Consider the following 20,727-nt stretch of genomic DNA (forward strand, 5'->3'; position numbering starts at 1 on the left):
CTATATATATTATAACTATAATTGGTGTAATTGATGATAAAAAAATTGCAACGTTTTAGTAAACAATAGCGTACCAGTAGAACCCGGTTATTAAACAGATATTTGCAAACCAATACTTGAAAAAGATTTGCACCCTTTACTTTACCAACCATCGAGTCAAGCTATACTGATACGGTTGCTAAATTCAATTGCTACTTTGGCATGATCTGTTAATTAACTACTACAAAAGTCAAATTTATTCGGTTTTTGGACAAAGTTTCTTGGCTGATGTATAATAAATAGAACGCAAAATTACAGTGTACTTGTACATATAATTTTTTGTACTAATTTCAAATAAACCCATAACCGAAAAAATAAAAACGAAGGTGCATTATGGTGAAATAAAAGTGCCTTATATGAATAATTATTTCTTATGGTTAGATAATATAATATGTTATAGGTCAATTAGCTTCATCAAGAGACGTAGTAGTAGTATTAGGTAGTATTTTTTCACGGACCATAATCCAAAACGATTTCGCCAACCTGATCGAATGTGGTATAATATGATTTTCAATTTTATCTACAAACATTTTGCCTACTCTAAAAAAGTCATCAACGGTAGGCTTTGGTATTACGTTCTCGCCTTGACAATCGCTCACTATTGATTTGATTTTGGGTGAAAGAATTTTGTTCGTGATTACAGTAATCAACCTATAAATTTTTTGTTGAACCTTGCTTATGCAATTGATAAATCTATAAGTATCATTCTCGCGCAATAGGCAACTTGCGAATTTTTCATAGACCTCTGTGAATGCCACGTTATCGTGCAACGACATTATGTCCATAAACTTGCTTACAATTTGATATTTGAACTTGTTCGTGTTGTTAAAAAAGTCATCAGATTGGTCGCTTTGGCAAGATTTAAGTGTGTAAGACAACATCATTTCCAGCATTATTATTTTTAACGTGCCGATAATCTGACGCTGTCTCTTTTTAAGTACTTTGACTCCCTCCAACCCACTTGTGATATTCGGAAAAGGTGCGCTGATAAAGAGTGTTGACCTATTGGAATTGTCGGCCACAAATTCGTCAATAATCAATTTGTATGTTTCCTTGTCGTGGAAAAGAAACAAGCCGTCCGTTAATGATTCGGACATCGAGAACTCCAATAGTCCTCTCTGCCGGTTTTTTTTCGAAATTGTTATGCAGTAATCTTTTTTTCTGTCGTATTGCATCTATCACGCTGCCATTGTTTGCAGCACTGGCAGATTCAGCTTCTGAATTATTACACAAAGACAGTTGGTACTCTGCCAACGAATTATGGTTTTCGTAATTTATGTTGAAAGAGTTTTCTAATGGACACATGCAGCGGTCCAAGTCTTTTTCAATTTCGGTTAATACGAATTCGTGCATCCGTCGTGTTTTGTTTAAAACTTTCGAACTAAACTTTGCACCGTTATTAACAGTTAGCCCAAAGAAAACCCTTATTTGGCGGGTGTATATAAAAACTAACCAAAGATTTTTTACCTCATAGTTTTTTGGAACCAACAACGAATCGAGCATCATAGACGCTTCTTTATCGAACAAGAAATCTTCAAGTGTCTCTGGCGTTAGGATATCTCTGATGTTGTCGAAAAGCGCATCGCCCATTAATTTCAAATGAAACAGAGTGCTGTAAAAGTATCCGCACTCTAGGTAACGGTACAAGTCCAAATGTTTTTGGCGCAAATCAACGAGAGACAAATTTTCCAATTTTTTACGATCATATTCGTCTTGGTTATTGTAACCGGTAGCCAATTGCTTTAAGCTTTGTAATTTGTCTAAATAACTCTCCTTTTCTACCTGGTCGTCGGAAGACCATATACTGGTTATAAGAAAAACTACTACATACCATGATTTCAACACAGCCATTTTGTCACCTCTCACAATTATTGCTTAATCTGCGAAAAATTACAATATATTTGTAATAATTATTTACAGTTATCATCGATAATAGACAATCGTGTCGATTTTACTTACATAGACTTGTAGATGCGGCTGTCAATGTACTTGTGCGACGTATCGAAACCGTTTTCAAACTAATACCGTCGTTGTTTTTTACATAAAGCACATATTTAAACAAAAAGTCGCGCGAGGCGCTTACAAATTGTTGATATAATGTTTTTAAAAATTCGTATTTGCAAGGTGTTGTGTTAGTATGACGTGTTTATCGTATACACCTCATTTATGCATCAATATACATTTATATTTTATCAAAATACCTACGCGTTGCTTACACAAAGCTCTTAATCAAACAATAAGTCGCTCGGTGTGTTTATAAAATATTGTTGTTATCTTTTTTCTTCGCGTTTGTACCATCGAAAAACATATAACATATGTGTGTTCCACAAGTATACGATTTCTGTTAATACAACAAAAAAACATACCTTATGTTTTAGTTAGAAAATATGCTAATATTTTCTGTAAAAACTAACGATCCTTTTAGTCTACACACATATTAAATTACATACCGCGAAATACATATAAATAAACAATAGTATCAATATATATCAATAGTAGTTAGTATTTTCATACAAGTTAAGTCCAAACTAATCACAGTAAGAAAGTATGAGGTGCAGTGTTTACGAATTTGTATCAAAGCGTTTTTTTGAAAGAGAACGGTTATCTTTTTTTTTTTTAGAAACGGCTTGTTATTTTTTCAACCAAAAGCCTATTTCATTTACATCAATACAAACAGTATAACAAAAAATGTGTTTACTAAAAAATAAATATACAAAGGCGAAAAGACATTTTTTAAGTATTATTATTGGTTTTAATACAAAATTTGTATTTGCTATAATATTTGTAACAATATGCAAGCAAATTCAGTCGTTCTAGAATACAAACTATAGAACAATATATGTAATTTTTCCCATTTTGGCTTTGTCCCTAAAAACCCTTTATCTTCTACGCCTCCCAGGGGTATAGATTCATGATATTGGTTTGGTTTGTCTTCGTTTAGCGGTAGTTTTAGAATAGTCTAAACCAAGCACAGTCCGAACCAAGTACAAGTCAAATACATGCCCAGTAATAAAAGTGGTCCAGTATCCATAGATTTGTTTTAAAGCGTTTTGTTGAATGTAATTTTGTAGAAACTTTGTATTTTCTGACTACTTTTATTTGATTTTAATACGTTTTACTTTATTAGTTAAAATTTTCTAGGCAGTTGTCCTAAAACTTAAAGAGTTATGAAATAATCTATTCTTATGACAGGTAGGTAATAACAGCCAGTTCCTCTTATTTTTAAAATGGTATTTATACTTCCTAATAAGATGGTATCTAATGTTGGTACAATTTTTATTCTACTACACTGGTTCTATATTTAGGTACCGGTCTCTAATCTTGTGGCTCTGATTACAAACCATCATATCAAAAGGTAAGTATAAAAAAATTGGACCACCATTAGAAATCATCTGATTAGGAAGTATAAATACTATTTGAAACACCTAAGACAACTAGTCGTCGTTACCTACCTAACATAAGAATAGATTATTTCACAATTCTGTAAGGTATAAAAGACAACTACCTAGAATAGCATAACTAATTTAGTAAAATATAATACGCTAAAATGAAAGAAGTCAGAAGATGCAATGTTTCAAAAAATTCACAATAAACATAACGCTTTAATGCGAATCTGTAGATACTGGACCTCATTTAGGTAAATTATTACTGGAAAAGTTTTTTACTTGTACTTGGTTAGAACTGTGCTTGGCTTAGACTATGCTAGAAATACCTATAAACGTTGACAAACCAAAAAAATATCATAATTAATATATTAAAAGTTCGGAAAATATGTAATGTATCAAATTGCCATATAGAATAAAATGGTCAATGTAGCATATTGCCTAGTGTTCTGGGAATATTCAACTACTAGTGTCTGCAATTTGCATAAAGTGTCTTCCCAAGGCGAATCCTTGGGTGGTGGGTATCGGTGCATCGTCGGTTGATACGAGTAAATCAAGCAAATCAATTAGTCGTAATTTAGGAGTACTTTTAAGCAGAACCTCTTAATTCTACAGAACTTCTTTAAATTTATATTTTATGTAATAAGTGTTAACTATATATATTAATAGTTCCAGTTATGTAATAAAAGTGTCGTACGACAAAAAGATAATAATAGAAATACTCAAAGCTCTATTCTTGATGTATACACTGGTTATTTATCTGAAACACTGATACTTACCAAAGCACTGTACTATAACGGATTGCCGTCCGGGTTCTTCGCGGATGTCGAAGAGCCGTTGTTTACACTGGATTAAAAAGAATTAGAGATTGAGAAAGGATAGTTACCAGGTGCGAACGAATCGCAAGACAAGTGCACGAGGAAAGAGGATAGACTACTAGGCGTTAATGAACGAACTCTCGAACTTAAACCTGGTAGACGGACAACGACAACCGAGTACTCTTGACTGATGACATATGGCTACGGTAAAGTCGACTGACAAAAAATCATTGAATTTAATTGTCTTTTATATTGTTTTACATTTTGCAACTAAACATTAAGTTAATTTGATTGTTTAGTAATCAGTCTCGAGTCGTCGGAAGCACTGCCGATATTTATTTTTATAAATTTACCTATATTGATGAAGTGGTCATCATATAACAAAGGGTTAATTAGATTATAAAACAAATTTTTTTTTTGGAATCGGATCTTATTTTTTCAACCAAAAGCATAAAAATAAACACTAAAATATCAGCCAGATAATTGATATGTTTACTAGCCACCTCAGATACCAGCTTTATCTATAATTCCACCACTACTTTAAATTTATTCGGTACTTCAACGAGACATGTACTGCTATAAATATATTATTAAATTTGTTGTAATATATATACATATAAATGAATATCTGTCTGTTTGTTTGTCCTTTATGCATTAGTACACCATTCATCCGATCGCCATGAAACTTTGGGAAGCTGTTGAGTACACTCCCGTCAACCTAACTAGCATAGTACTTTTCTAAAATTTCACCCCTTAAGATGGTCTCAAACACGAACTTTGTACTTTAAATACGAAATATTTTCCGTTTCTAACCCGAAATTAACATTTGGTTTGTAGCCATGGTAACCACGGTACTCGAGCGAATGGTAGGTTAAAGAAACAGGCCGATTCTATGTACCACGGTTGTAGGCAAGCTTTTAACTGTTGGAACGGGATCTTGGACTGAGACTTGGACCCTTGAGTAAAAGAAGGACATAATAACCGAAAAATGTGTCACAAAAACGCTTTCACGCTGTTATCTGATAAGAGATTAGAGATGAGGTAAGGGAGTAGGAATGGGGATAGGGATAGGGGAGGAATGGGAATTATTTTACTCAGCCCTGGCAAACTAAATTTTGAACTACGCCGGATTCGGACAGCTTGTACACGGTAAAAATAGTTTCAACAGTTTTCAAAAAAATACCTTCGTTATTTTTTACATAAAGCACTTATTTACACAAAAAGTCGCGTGAGACGCTTATAAATTGTTGATATTATGTTTTTAAATACTCGAATGCACAAGGTGTTTTGTTAGTATAACCTTATTACATGTTAATCGTATATATCTTATTACGGAATAAACGTATATGGAAAAACCAGCTTGTTTAGCTTTGATGCGAACAATAAATGATATTTAAGTATTATTGTCGGTTATTATACATACTTTGTACTTGCTATAATATTTGTAACGATATGGTACTATCATGCAAGCAAATTCAGTCGTTCTAAAACACAAATTATAAAACAAAGTATGGCTAAGAAACAGCTTGCTTTCCATAAAAAAAAAACAGAACAGTCGGGGCATAGTGGGAACGGGGGGCAAAAGTCTTTAATTGAGATGCTGTATTTACAATAAGCATCAAAGCGTTTATTTGAAAGTGATTTTATTCAATTTTGTCACTTTAATTTATAATAATTCCTGTAGACCTGTGACCTCCGTCTCCTCGTTGCTTTGATTCCATTATGCCTTTATTCTACTGTAATAGTCCTCTCGGATAAAATCACTTTCAAATAAAAAAAATTTTAATTTAATTTTTGGGGTCGGTGATTACGAATTTCATATCAGTCCTCAATTTTAAACAGCCAGAAAGAACTAAAGTAAAAAAAAAAAAAAATTGAATTTGTGTAAACTTAAAGTCAAAAGTGGTACTTGAGCACAAAACTTAAAAGTATCATTCAGCATAGATCTACATAAAGTTGTTTTAGTGATTTGATAATTTTTTTTTTAAGAATTTAGGTGTTTTTGTTAAAATATACGCAATCTGCGAAAACACAGTTTTCCGAAAATTTAAGAAAAACTGTAGTGCCGAATTTAATTTCCGTATGATATGTTATGAATACATATGAGTTCTAACTACTGACAAATTTCAACCTATAGGTCTTAAAATTATGGTTAAAAAACTAAAAAAACTAAAAAAACTGAACCCCCTCTAGGGGGGTGGAAAATGGGTTTAATTTAAATTTGATACAACTGACGTGTGCGGGCATACCAAATAAATATTTCTTATAAATTTCACCTCGATCCGACTTTTTTTCTCGAAATTATAGCTAGTAAAAGTTCTAACTTAAAAACTCATACGGTTTTTTTTTTTGTTTTTTCAAATTTCGACTGTGAAGAAGTAAACTTTTTCAACTTTTACTCCCTCCAAAGTACCAACTGGATGAAATTTTGTGATTTAAAGATATGCTATTCAAAGGAATTGGTCCAGTATTAAAAAAGTTACAGTGTATACAGATAAAAAAAAACATACATCAGAGTAAAACCAATACCCTATCGCTTTGCATCGAAGCTTAAAATAGTAATAATATTAAATTGTGTTTGTAAAGTACAACAGTTGTTTTAATGTAAAAACTTACTGTAAACGTTTGATGCTAACAGTTGTTTGTCGGTTTTCTACATTGTATAATCTATTCCTATAATGAGTAGGTAACAACGGTCAGTTTCTTATATCCTTCAAATGGTATTTATACTTCCTAACCAGATGGTCTCCAATGTTGGTCCAATATTATTATACTAACCTCCTAATATGATGGTTTGTAATGGAGAATTAAGGTTAAAGCTAGGTACCTAATTTTAGAACCTACTATCAAATTATGCTAAATTATATAGAACTAGTTTAGCATTATTCAGATCTTGTAGACCTGTGATTTAGATGTAGTAATAACATCACATTCAAGACAACGATTCTATTCTAACTTGTATTTTTTTTCTTATATGGCAATTAGTTATGGGTGAGATTAAAAACTTATATAAAAACTGTGTTTTTTTTCTCACTACTGTTTGCAATATTTATATAATACGTTTTGTTATACATTATGTTTCTAAAATTTATTTTTATTTATTATTAGCAAAACTACGACAAAATTTTTAAGGACATTGAAGGACCATAGACCAAGTTCTATATAATATGTATTGCTAGTAAATAATACCGCACCAGTAGAGCACGGTTATTTCACAGGTATTTGTATTTAAACCATACGACATGGTCCATGTAAATAATACCTAGTCAAAACTGAAAAAAACAATATCTGAATGAGATTCGCACCGTTTACTTTGCTAACCATCAAGTCAACGGCTATACGATTGCAGTAATTCAATTGTTACTTTGAAATAATTTGAACCACTACAAAAATCAAATTTCTGTTTGGACTGAAAAATGTGCAGACCAAAGTAATACCTCTTGAAAGGCACAATGGTTTTTTTTTCTCGACGCTTACCCTAATAAGTTCCTGGACTCCTGACGTATAATAAATAAAATTCTACATGTACATGTACATACATTTATTTGTACTTTTTTTATGATTATAAATAATAAATATGTTATAGGTATTTAGCTTCAAAGCGAGACATTTTAGTAGGAGCATTCGGTAGTATTTTGTCTTGGACCATAATCCAAAACGATTCTATCAACCAGATTGAATGTGGTATAATATGATTTTCAATTTTGTCTACAAACATTTTGCCTACTCTAAGAAAGTCATCAACGGTAGGTTTTGATATTACGTTCTTGCCTTGACAATCGCTCACTAGTGATTTAATTTTGGGTTAACGAAATTCCTTCGTAATTTCATCAATCAACCATTGAATGTCATCTTTTAAATTGCTCATGCAATTTTCAAATTCAGAGGTACCTTAAAACTCTTATTTACACAAAAAGTCGCGCGAGGCGCTTACAAATTGTTGATATAATGATTTTGAAAATCCGTATTTGCAAAGTGTTTTGTTAATATGACCTCATTACGTGTATACACCTCATCTATGCATCAATATACCAATATATTTTATCAAAATACCTATGCGTCGCTTACAGAAAGCTCTTATTTAAACAATAAGTCCTGCGATATGATTATCAAATATTCCTTAGATCTAATCTTGGTCTATTTGCCAAACCTAAAACCCTAGGACTTCACATAAAAAGCGAAATAAGGATAAAGTTTTCACGCCTTTCAGGGGAAAATATATTTATTATTATTTTAATTATTATTACTTCTTATTATGATATTTGTTTGGTTTGTCAAACGTTTATCAGTTGAGTTATATAACTTACAGAGTTATGAAATAATCTATTCTTATCATACGTAGGTAACGACGGCCAGTTGTCTTATATCCTTTAAATGGTATTACTACTTCCTAACTAGATGGTCTCTAATGGTGGTCCAATTTTTGTATACTAACCTCTTAATATGTTGGTTTGTAATCGTACCACCAAAATTAGAGACCGGTACCTAATCATAGAACCTACTATCAAATTATGTTAAATTATATAGAACTAGTTTAGCAGTATGCAGTTCTACAAGATCTGTTATTTAAATGTAGTAAAGATATCACATTCAAAAAAGGCTTCGAATATAATCATTTATACATTTATTTGTACTAATTTTAAATAAATCCACAATCGAAAAAATTAAAATAAAGGTGCATTATGGTAAAATAAAAGTGCCATAGTGTTGTAGTATGAATAATTATTTTTTATGGTTATATAATATAATATGTTTTAGGTCAATTAGCTTCATCGCGAGACGTAGTAGAAGTATTAGTTAGTATTTTTTCACGGACCATAATCCAAAACGATTCCGCCAACCTGATCGAATGTGGTATAATATGATTTTCAATTTTATCTACAAACATTTTGCCTACTCTAAGAAAGTCTTCAACGGTAGGCTTTGATATTACGTTCTCGCCTTCACAATCGCTCACTATTGATTTGATTTTGGGTAAAAGAATATTATTCGTGATTACATTAATCAACCTATACATTTTTTGTTGAACCTTGCTCATGCATTTGATAAAACTAAAGAGATCTTTCTCGTGCAATAGGCAACTTGCGAATATTTCATAGACGTTTTTGAATGCCACATTATCGTGCAACGACATTATGTCCATAAACTTGCCTACGATTTGTAATTTGAACGTGTTTGTGTAGTTCAAAAACTCAATGAATTGGTCGCTTTTCCGATCTTGAGATTTAAGAGTGTAAGACAACATCATTTCCAGCATTAATATTTTTAACGTGCCGATAATCTGACGCTGTCTCTTTTTAAGTACTTTGACTCCCTCCAACCCACTTGTGATATTCGGAAAAGGTGCGCTGATAAAGAGTGTTGACCTATTGGAATTGTCGACCACAAATTCGTCAATAATCAATTTGTATGTTTCCTTGTCGTGAAAAAGAAACAAGCCGTCCGTTAATGATTCGGACATCGAGAACTCCAATAGTCCTCTCTGCCGGTTTTTTTCGAAATTGTTATGCAGTAATCTTTTTTTCTGTTGTATTGCATCTATCACGCTGCCATTGTTTGCAGCACTGGCAGATTCAGCTTCTGAATTATTACACAAAGACAGTTGTTGCTCTGCCAACGAATTATGGTTTTCGTAATTTATGTTGAAAGAGTTTTCCAATGGACACATGCAGCGGTCCAAGTCTTTTTCAATTTCGGTTAACACGAATTCGTGCATCCGTCGTGTTTTGTTTAAAACTTTCGAACTAAACTTACCACCGTCATTAACAATTTGCCCAAAGAAAACCCTTATTTGGCGGGTGTATATAAAAACTAACCAAAGATTTTTTACCTCATAGTTGTTTGGAACCAACAACGAATCGAGCATCATAGACGCTTCTTTATCGAACAAGAAATCCTCAATTGTCTCTGGCGTGAGAATATCTTTGATGTTGTCGAAAACCGCATCGCCCATTAATTTCAAATGAAACAGAGTGCTGTAAAAGTATCCGCATTCCAGGTAACGGTACAAGTCCAAATGTTTTTGGCGCAAATCAACGAGAGACAAATTTTCCAATTTTTTACGATCATATTCGTCTTGGTTATTGTAACCGGTAGCCAATTGCTTTAAGCTTTGTAATTTGTCTAAATAACTCTCCTTTTCTACCTGGTCGTCGGAAGACCATACACTGGTTATAAGAAAAACTAGTACATACCATGATTTCAACACAGCCATTTTGTCAACTCTTACAATTATTTCTTAATCTGCGAAATATTATAATACTTTTGTATTAATTGTTAGCTGCTATATCTTTGATAAAAGACAATCGTGTCGATTTTACTTACTCAGACTTGTAGATGCGGCTGTCAATGTACTTGTGCGGCATATCGAAACAGTTTTCAAACAAATACCGTCGTTGTTTTTTACATAAAGCACTTATTTAAACAAAAAGTCGCGCGAGGCGCTTTTAAATTGTTGATATAATGATTTTGAAAATTCGTATTTGCAAGGTGTTGTGTTAGTATGACGTGTTTATCGTATACACCTCATCTAAGCATCAATATACATATACATTTTATCAAAATATCTACGCGTTGCTTACACAAAGCTCTTAATCAAACAATAAGTCGCTCGGTGTGCTTATAAAATATTGTTGTTATCTTTTTTCTTCGCGTTTGTACCATCGAAAAACATATGTGTGTTCCACAAGTATACGATTTCTGTTAATACAACAAAAAAAAACATACCTTATATTTTAGTTAGAAAATATGCTAATATTTTCTGTAAAAACTAACGATCCTTTTAGTCTACACACATATTAAATTACATACCGCGAAATACACATCAATAAACAATAGTGTCAATATATATCAATAGTAGTTAGTATTTTCATACAAGTTAAGTCCAAACCAATCACAGTAAGAAAATATGAGGTGCAGTGTTTACGAATTTGTATCAAAGCGTTTTTTTCAAAAAGAACGGTTTTTTTTTTTTTTTTTAGAAACGGCTCCTTATTTTTTCAACCAAAAGCCTATTCATTTACATCAATACAAACATAATAACAAAAAATGTGTTTACTAAAAAAAAAATATATACAAAGGCAAAAAGGCATTTTTTAAGTATTATTATTGGTTTTAATACAAAATTTGTATTTATTATAATATTTGTAACATTATGCAAGCAAATTCAGTCGTTCTAGAATACAAGCTATAAAACAAATTAAGTAGTTTTCCCCTTTTTGGCTTTGTCCCTGAAACTTCACCTAAAAAGCAAAATAAAGAAGAACTTTCCTCGCTTTTAGGGAATTGATTTATGATCTGTGCATCAATATACCTATATATTTTGTCGAAGTACCTATGCGTCGCTTACACAAAGCTATAATTTAAACAAGTCGTTCGATGTGCTTATAAAATATTGTTGTTATCTTTTATCTTCGCCTTTGTATGATCGAAAAACATAAAACAAATGTGTTTTCTACATGTATACGATTTCTGCTAATACAACAAAAAAACAAGCTTAATTTTTAGTAAGAAAATATGATTATATTTTCTTTAAAATCTAACGATCTCTTTAGTCTACACACATATTAGATTACATACCGCGAAATACATATTAATAAATGAATACCTATAGAAAAAGCCAGTACAGTGGGGTCGGGGTATAGTGGAGACGTGGAGGTCACAGGTTTCAGGAGTTATTACGACTGAAATAAACGCTTCGATGCGAATCAGTAGTTAGTATTTTCATACAAGTTAAGTCCAAACCAAGCACAGTAAGAAATTATGAAGCGCAGTGTTTACAAATTTGTATCAAAGCGTTTATTTGAAAGAGAACGGTGGTCATTTTTGTTTTTTTTTGGAATCAGCTTCTTATTTTTTCAACGAAAAGCTCAGCCTATTTCGTTTAATTTAATTCAAACACAATAACAGAAAATGTGTTCACTAAAAAATAAATATACAAAGGCAAAAAGACATTTTTTAAGTATTATTATTGGTTTTAATACAAAATTTGTAACAATATGCAAGCAAATTCAGTCGTTCTAGAATACAAACTATAAAACAATACATGTAACTTTTCCCTTTTTGGCTTTGTCCCTAAAAACCCTAAATCTTCTACGCCTTCCAGTGGAATAGATTCATGATATCGATTTGGTTTTTCTTCGTTTAGCGGTAGTCTTAGCATAGCCTAAACCAAGCACAGTCTGAACCAAGTACAAGTCAAATACTTGCCCAGTAATAAATTACCTATAAGGGGTCCAGTATCCACAGATTTGTATTAAAGCGTTTTGTTGAATATAATTTTTTAAAAACTTTGCATCTTCTGACTACTTTTATTTAGTTTTAATATGTTTTACTTTATTAGTTAAATTTGTATAGGAAATTGTTTTATAACTTAAAGAGTTATGAAATAATCTATTCTTATGACTGGTAGGTAATATCGGCCAGTTCCTCCTATCCTTAAAATAGTATTTATACTTCCTAACATAACGCTTTAATGCGAATCAGTAGATACTGGATCTCATTTAGGTAAATTATTACTGGAAAAGTATTTTACTTGTACTTGGGTTGAACTGTGCTTGCTTTATTTTTGAGGACGTTGCAGGACCATAGACCAAGTTCTATATAGTATGTATTGCTATAAACTATAACCGTTGTAATTGATGACAAAAATAATTTCAACGTTTTGTTAGACAATAGCGCACCTGTAGAGCACGGTTAGTAAACAGATAATTGCAAACCAATACTTGAATGAGATTCGCACCGTTTACTTTGATAACTATCGAGTCACGAGCTATACTGGTACGGTTGCTGTAATTCAATTGCTACTTTGGCATGATCTGTTAATTAACTACAACACAAGTCAAATTTAGTCGGTTTTTGGACAAAGTTTTTTGGCTGATGTATAACAAATAAAACGCTCTATTGTAACAAACTTGTATATACATTTGTTTAGGTCCAAATTGATATAATTTACGAGTATACTGTACTTATGTTTGTGAAAAGTTTGGACATAGCCAAAAAATACATTTTTTCTAAATTTATAAAATTAGTAAGTATTTATGATTGTGAAAAATCTGGACATTTTGAGAGCTTTTTATTAATAGATCCAAAGACAATTTTAATAGTTTACGTCTTAATATTTATTAGGACAATTATTGAAGAGATACGTGAAAAACAAATATATTACATTAAAATAGACTTTTTTAAATGATTTTATTCGTAATGAACGAAAAATATTGCCTAAAATTTACTGCTCATTTACTATGCACACAATAACAAAAAATGTGTTTTTCCACATTACGAGACATACGTAGGTGGAAAAAGCAGCTTTTTAGCTTCGATGCGAGCAATAGATGATACTTAAGTATTATTGTTGGTTATGATACATCCTTTGTGTTTGCTATAATATTTTTAACAATAGAGTACTATCGTGGAAGCGAATTTAATCGTTCTAAAACACATATAATCATAAAACAAGATATGGCTAAAAACGACTCGTTTTCCATAAGAAAAAAACAGTTCTCCGTTTATAAAAACTTAAAAGAATGTTTAATGCTAACAGTTGATTGTCTGCGGCTACATTATCAAACGACACAAAACGTATCGTTTAACGATACACATTTTACGTAACACATAGCAACTTACACATTGACTATAGTCAATAAGTAATTTTTTCTCTTTTTTTGATTTCCTTAGATCTACTCTTGGTCTATTTGCCAGACCTAAAACCCTAAGACTTCACATAAAAAGCGAAATAAGGATGAAGTTTTCACGCCTTTCAGGGGAAAATATATTTATTATTATTTTAATTATTATTACTTCTTATTATGATATTTGTTTGGTTTGGCAACGTTTATCAGTTGAGTTATATAACTTACAGAGTTGTGAAATAATCTATTCTTATCATACGTAGGTAACGACGGCCAGTTGTCTTATATCCTTTAAATGGTATTAATACTTCCTAACCAGATGGTCTCTAATGGTGGTCCAATTTTTTTATACTAATCTCTTAATATGTTGGTTTATAATAGAACCACAAAATTAGAGACCGGTACCTAATCATAGAACCTACTATCAAATTATGTTAAATTATATAGAACTAGTTTAGCAGTATGCAGTTCTACAAGATCTGTTATTTAAATGTAGTAAAGATATCACATTCAAAAAAGGCTTCAAATATAATCATTTATACATTTATTTGTACTAATTTTAAATAAATCCACAATCGAAAAAATTAAAATAAAGGTGCATTATGGTGAAATAAAAGTGCCTTAGTATTGTAGTATGAATAATTATTTTTTATGATTATATAATATATGTTTTAGGTCAATTAGCTTCATCACGAGACGTAGTAGTAGTATTAGGTAGTATTTTTTCACGGACCATAATCCAAAACGATTCCGCCAACCTGATCGAATGTGGTATAATATGATTTTCAATTTTAACGACAAACTTTTCGCCTTCTCTAAGAAAGTCATCAACGGTAGGCTTTGATATTAAGTTCTTGCCTTTACAACGGTTCAATATTGATTTGATTTTGGGTAAACGAATATTCTTCGTAATTTCATTAGTCAATTTTTGAATTAGAGTTATAACAATATCCATGCAACTGTCAAACCTCGCTTCTAAAATGGAACCTTTTAACCCTCTATTGAGAGATGAGCAATATTCGAATTTTGCATAGACGCTTTTGAATGCCCCGTTATCATGCAACGACATTATGTCCATAAACTTGTCTAAGATTTGATGTTTGAACGTGTTCATGTTGTTCAAAAAGTTATTGGATTGGCGCCTTTGGCAAGTTTCAAGGGTGTACGACAACATCATTTCCAGCATTATTATTTTTAACGTGCCGATAATCTGACGCTGTCTCTTTTTAAGTTCTTTGACTCCCTCCAACCCACTTGTGATTTCCGGAAAATGTGCTGTGGTAAAGAGTGTTGACCTATTAGAATTGTCGGCCACAAATTCGTCAATAATCAATTTGTAAGTTTCCTTGTCGTGAAAAAGAAACAAGCCGTCCGTTAATGATTCGGACATCGAGAACTCCAATAGTCCTTTCTGACGGTTTTTTTCGAAATTGTTATGCAGTAATCTTTTTTTCTGTCGTATTGCATCTATCACGCTGCCATTGTTTGCAGCACTGGCAGATTCAGCTTCTGAGTTATTACACAAAGACAGTTGGTGCTCTGCCAACGAATTATGGTTTTCGTAATTTATGTTGAAAGAGTTTTCCAATGGACACATGCAGCGGTCCAAGTCTTTTTCAATTTCTGTTAACACGAATTCATGCATCCGTCGTGTTTTGTTTAAAACTTTCGAACTAAACTTACCACCGTCATTAACAATTTGCCCAAAGAAAACCCTTATTTGGCGGGTGTATATAAAAACTAACCAAAGATTTTTTACCTCATAGTTTTTTGGAACCAACAACGAATCGAGCATCATAGACGCTTCTTTATCGAACAAGAAATCCTCAATTGTCTCTGGCGTGAGAATATCTTTGATGTTGTCGAAAACCGCATCGCCCATTAATTTCAAATGAAACAGAGTGCTGTAAAAGTATCCGCACTCCAGGTAACGGTACAAGTCCAAATGTTTTTGGCGCAAATCAAAGACAGACAAATTTTCCAGTTTTTCACGAACATATTCGTCTTGGTTATTGTAACCGGTAGCCAATTGCTTTAAGCTTTGTAATTTGTCTAAATAACTCTCCTTTTCTACCTGGTCGTCGGAAGACCATACACTGGTTATTAGAAAAACTAGTACATACCATGATTTCAACACAGCCATTTTGTCAACTCTTACAATTATTTCTTAATCTGCGAAATATTATAATACTTTTGTAATAATTATTAGCTGCTATATCTTCGATAAAAGACAATCGTGTCGATTTTACTTACTCAGACTTGTAGATGCGGCTGTCAATGTACTTGTGCGGCATATCGAAACAGTTTTCAAACAAACACCGTCGTTGTTTTTTACATAAAGCACATATTTAAACAAAAAGTCGCGCGAGGCGCTTACAAATTGTTGATGTAATGTTTTTAAAAATTCGTATTTGCAAGGTGTTGTGTTAGTATGACGTGTTTATCGTATACACCTCATCTATGCATCAATATACATATACATTTTATCAAAAAACCTACGCGTTGCTTACACAAAGCCCTTATTCAAACAATAAGTCGTTCGGTGTGCTTATAAAATATTGTTGTTATCTTTTTTCTTCGCGTTTGTACCATCGAAAAACATAACATATGTGTGTTCCACAAGTATACGATTTCTGTTAATACAACAAAAAAAACATACCTAATATTTTAGTTAGAAGATAAAAACTAACGATTCTTTTAGTCTACACACATATTAAATTACATACCGCGAAATACATATCAATAAACAATAGTGTCAATTTATATCAATAGTAGTTAGTATTTTCATACAAGTTAAGTCGAAACCAATCACAGTAAGAATATATGAGGTGCAGTGTTTACGAATTTGTATCAAAGCGTTTGTTTGAAAGAGAACGGTTATCTTTTTTTTTTTTTAAAAAACGGCTTCTTATTTTTTCAATCAAAAGCCTATTTCATTTACATCAATACAAACATAATAACAAAAAATGTGTCTACTAAAAAATAAATATACAAAGGCGAAAAGACATTTTTTAAGTATTATTATTGGTTTTAATACAAAATTTGTATTTGCTATAATATTTGTATATGTATATGCAAGCAAATTCAGTCGTACTAGAATACAAACTATAAACCAATATATGTAATTTTTCCCATTTTGGCTTTGTCCCTAAAAACCCTTAATCTTCTACGCCTTCCAGGGGAATAGATTTATGTTATTGGTTTGGTTTGTCTTCGTTTAGCGGTAGTTTTAGCATAGTCTAAACCAAGCACAGTCCGAACCAAGTACAAGTCAAATACATGCCCAGTAAAAAAAGTGGTCCAGTATCCACAGATTTGTTTTAAAGCGTTTTGTTGAATGTAATTTTGTAGAAACTTTGTATTTTCTGACTACTTTCATTTGATTTTAATACGTTTTACTTTATTAGTTAAAATTGTCTAGGCAGTTGTCCTATAACTTAAATAGTTATGAAATATCTATTCTTATGACTGGTAGGTAATAACAGCCAGTTCCTCCTATCCTTAAAATGGTATTTCTACTTCCTAATAAGATGGTTTCTAATGTTGGTACAATTTTTATTCTACTATACAGGTTCTATATTTAAGTACCGGTCTTTAATCTTGTGGCTCTGATTACAAACCATCATATCAATAGGTTAGTATTAAAAAATTGGACCACCATTAGAGATCATTTGATTAGGAAGTAGATACTGGACCTCATTTAGGTAAACTATTACTGGAAAAGTTTTTTACTTGTACTTGGTTTGAACTGTGCTTGGTTTAGACTATGCTAGAAATACCTATTAACGTTGACAAACCAAAAAAATATCACAATTAATATATTAAGAGTTCGGAAAATATGTAATGTATCAAATTACCATATAGAAAAAATTGGTCAATGTAGCATATTGCCTAGTGTTCTGAGAATATTCAACTACTAGTGTCTGCAATTTGCATAAAGTGTCTTCCCAAGGCGAATCCTTGGGTGGTGGGTATCGGTGCATCGTCGGTTGATACGATTAAATCAAGCAAATCAATTAGTCGTAATTTAGGAGTACTTTTAAGCCGAACCTCTTAATTCTACAGAACTTCTTTAAATTTATATTTTATGTAATAAGTGTTAACAATATATATTAATAGTTCCAGTTAAGTAATAAAATTATACCGTTTATGTAGTTCATGAAACGTATTGTTTTTTGAATCGGCTTCTCTTTTACAAATTATAAAACAATATAAGTAGTTTTCCTCTTTTGATTTTTGTCTCTAAAACTTCACCTAAAAAGCAAAATAAAGAAGAACTTTCCTTGCTTTTAGGGGAATTGATTTATGATATTTGTTTGGTTTATCAACGTTTATCACTAATTTTAGCTATGAATATGTAACAATGACGAGTTGACTTATTTCCTTCAAATGTTATTTATACGTCGTAACCAGATGGTCTCTAATGGTCTCTAACGGTGGTCCATCTATTATACTAACCTCTTGATATGTTGGTTTGTAATCGAGCTACAGAATTAGTGACCGGTACCTAATTATAAAACCTTCAATCAAAATATGCTAAATTATATAGAACTAGTTTAGCAGTATGCAGTTCTACTAGATCTGTTATTTAGATCTAGTAGTAATATCACATTCAAGAAAAGGCTTCGAATATAATCAATGGATACTGGACTCTAATTTGGTTAATTCTTACTGTCCTTGGGTTATTTCACTTATAAGACAAGTAGCTTACTTTTCTCCGCCCAAAAAGTTATGTGTAAAATTGAAAACTTATATTAAAATCGTTTTTTTTCCTTATTAGTTTTTGTAATATAATGTTTTTTTTATACATTATGTTATTAAATTTGTTTTTATTTATTACAAGCTGTCCGGACCCGGCGTTGCCCGAGATTTAGTCTGCCAGGGCTGAGTAAAATAATTCACATCCTCACTGCCATCCCCAACCCCACCCTTATCCTTCATTTTTAGTCTCTTATCTTTTATCAGATAACAGCGTGACAGCGTTTTGACATTTTCATGTCTTAGGTCCGGCACATAACCGAAATCAATGTTAGTGACAAAAGCGTTATGTTAGAAAAGCGTATCTGATAAGAGATTAAAGATGAGGGATTAGAGATGAGGGATGTGGACATGTGGTTGGGGTTGGGAATGGGAAATAGGATAAGAGATCCGGGTAGGAGATGATGTGTAGTGGGAAGGGAGTAGGGGTATGGGTAAGTGATAGGAGCGAAATTTATTTGGTACTTCGACAAGACATGAAAATGCTTTTTCGTGGTTGCTGACTTGGCTGAAAAATGATTTATGTATGTGACACTTTTTTCGGTTATTATGTCCTCCTCTTACTCAAGGGTCCAAGTCTCAGTGTCAGATCCTGTTCTAACAGTTAAAAGCTTGCCCAGAATCGTGGTACATAGAATCGGCCTGTTCCATTAATCATCACCAACCATTTACTCGAGTACCGTGACTACCATGGTTACAAACCAAGTGTTTATTTTGTGTTACATTTAATTTATTTACATTTCGTATTACAAACACAAAGTTCTTGTGTTGAGGTCATCGTTAGGGTTGGAATTTACTACTATGCCAGTTATCTTTGCGGAAGTGAACTTAACAACTTCCCAAAGTTTCATGGCGATCGGTTGAACGGTTTACTAATGCATAAAGGACAGACAAACAGACAGAAATTCATTTATATATATATAGATTAGCAAAACGTCGACTACATTTTTAAGAACGTTGCAGGACCATAAACCAAGTTCAATATAATAAGTATTGCTATATAATTTTAGCAATACACAACAATTATATTACTATATATATTATAACTATAATTGGTGTAATTGATGATAAAAAAATTGCAACGTTTTAGTAAACAATAGCGTACCAGTAGAACCCGGTTATTAAACAGATATTTGCAAACCAATACTTGAAAAAGATTTGCACCCTTTACTTTACCAACCATCGAGTCAAGCTATACTGATACGGTTGCTAAATTCAATTGCTACTTTGGCATGATCTGTTAATTAACTACTACAAAAGTCAAATTTATTCGGTTTTTGGACAAAGTTTCTTGGCTGATGTATAATAAATAGAACGCAAAATTACAGTGTACTTGTACATATAATTTTTTGTACTAATTTCAAATAAACCCATAACCGAAATAATAAAAACGAATGTGCATTATGGTGAAATAAAAGTGCCTTATATGAATAATTATTTTTTATGGTTAGATAATATAATATGTTATAGGTCAATTAGCTTCACCGCGAGACGTAGTAGAAGTATTAGTTAGTATTTTTTCACGGACCATAATCCAAAACGATTCCGCCAACCTGATCGAATGTGGTATAATATGATTTTCAATTTTATCTACAAACATTTTGCCTACTCTAAAAAAGTCATCAACGGTATGCTTTGGTATTACGTTCTCGCCTTGACAATCGCTCACTATTGATTTGATTTTGGGTAAAAGAATTTTGTTCGTGATTACAGTAATCAACCTATTAATTTTTTGTTGAACCTTGCTTATGCAATTGATAAATCTATAAGTATCATTCTCGCGCAATAGGCAACTTGCGAATTTTTCATAGACCTCTGTGAATGCCACGTTATCGTGCAACGACATTATGTCCCTAAACTTGCTTACGATTTGATATTTGAACTTGTTCGTGTTGTTAAAAAAGTCATCAGATTGGTCGCTTTGGCAAGATTTAAGTGTGTAAGACAACATCATTTCCAGCATTATTATTTTTAACGTGCCGATAATCTGACGCTGTCTCTTTTTAAGTACTTTGACTCCCTCCAACCCACTTGTGATTTCCGGAAAATGTGCTGTGGTAAAGAGTGTTGACCTATTAGAATTGTCGGCCACAAATTCGT

At 32.1% G+C, this 20,727-nt stretch overlaps 2 protein-coding genes across 3 annotated transcripts in view; both read right to left on the minus strand.

Moving 5' to 3' along the window:
* LOC126842118 (protein mono-ADP-ribosyltransferase PARP12-like) overlaps nt 1–20,727 on the minus strand; it is a 48,472-nt gene that overhangs the window by 18,531 nt on the left and 9,214 nt on the right. The gene's annotated exons all lie outside the window — the stretch shown is intronic.
* On the minus strand, nt 8,961–16,191 carry LOC126842116 (uncharacterized). Of its 2 annotated transcripts, none has more exons than XM_050579007.1 (2): nt 16,123–16,191; nt 8,961–10,483 (listed from the first exon to the last, which is right to left on the minus strand). In XM_050579007.1, the coding sequence occupies exon 2, from the start codon at nt 10,452–10,454 to the stop codon at nt 9,000–9,002; it is 1,455 nt and encodes a 484-aa protein (XP_050434964.1). In that variant the 5' UTR covers nt 10,455–10,483; nt 16,123–16,191; the 3' UTR covers nt 8,961–8,999. The 2 variants fall into 2 exon arrangements, with proteins under 2 accessions (XP_050434964.1, XP_050434965.1); XM_050579008.1 differs by lacking the exon at nt 16,123–16,191 and adding an exon at nt 10,565–10,710.

This window comes from Adelges cooleyi, unplaced genomic scaffold, assembly GCF_023614345.1.
Source record: "Adelges cooleyi isolate 19-005CV unplaced genomic scaffold, UGA_ACOO_1.1 ACOO_flye_CR_arks_rails_tigmint_CR_PRNA_446, whole genome shotgun sequence".
In the NCBI taxonomy this organism is placed as follows: Eukaryota; Metazoa; Arthropoda; class Insecta; order Hemiptera; family Adelgidae; genus Adelges; species Adelges cooleyi.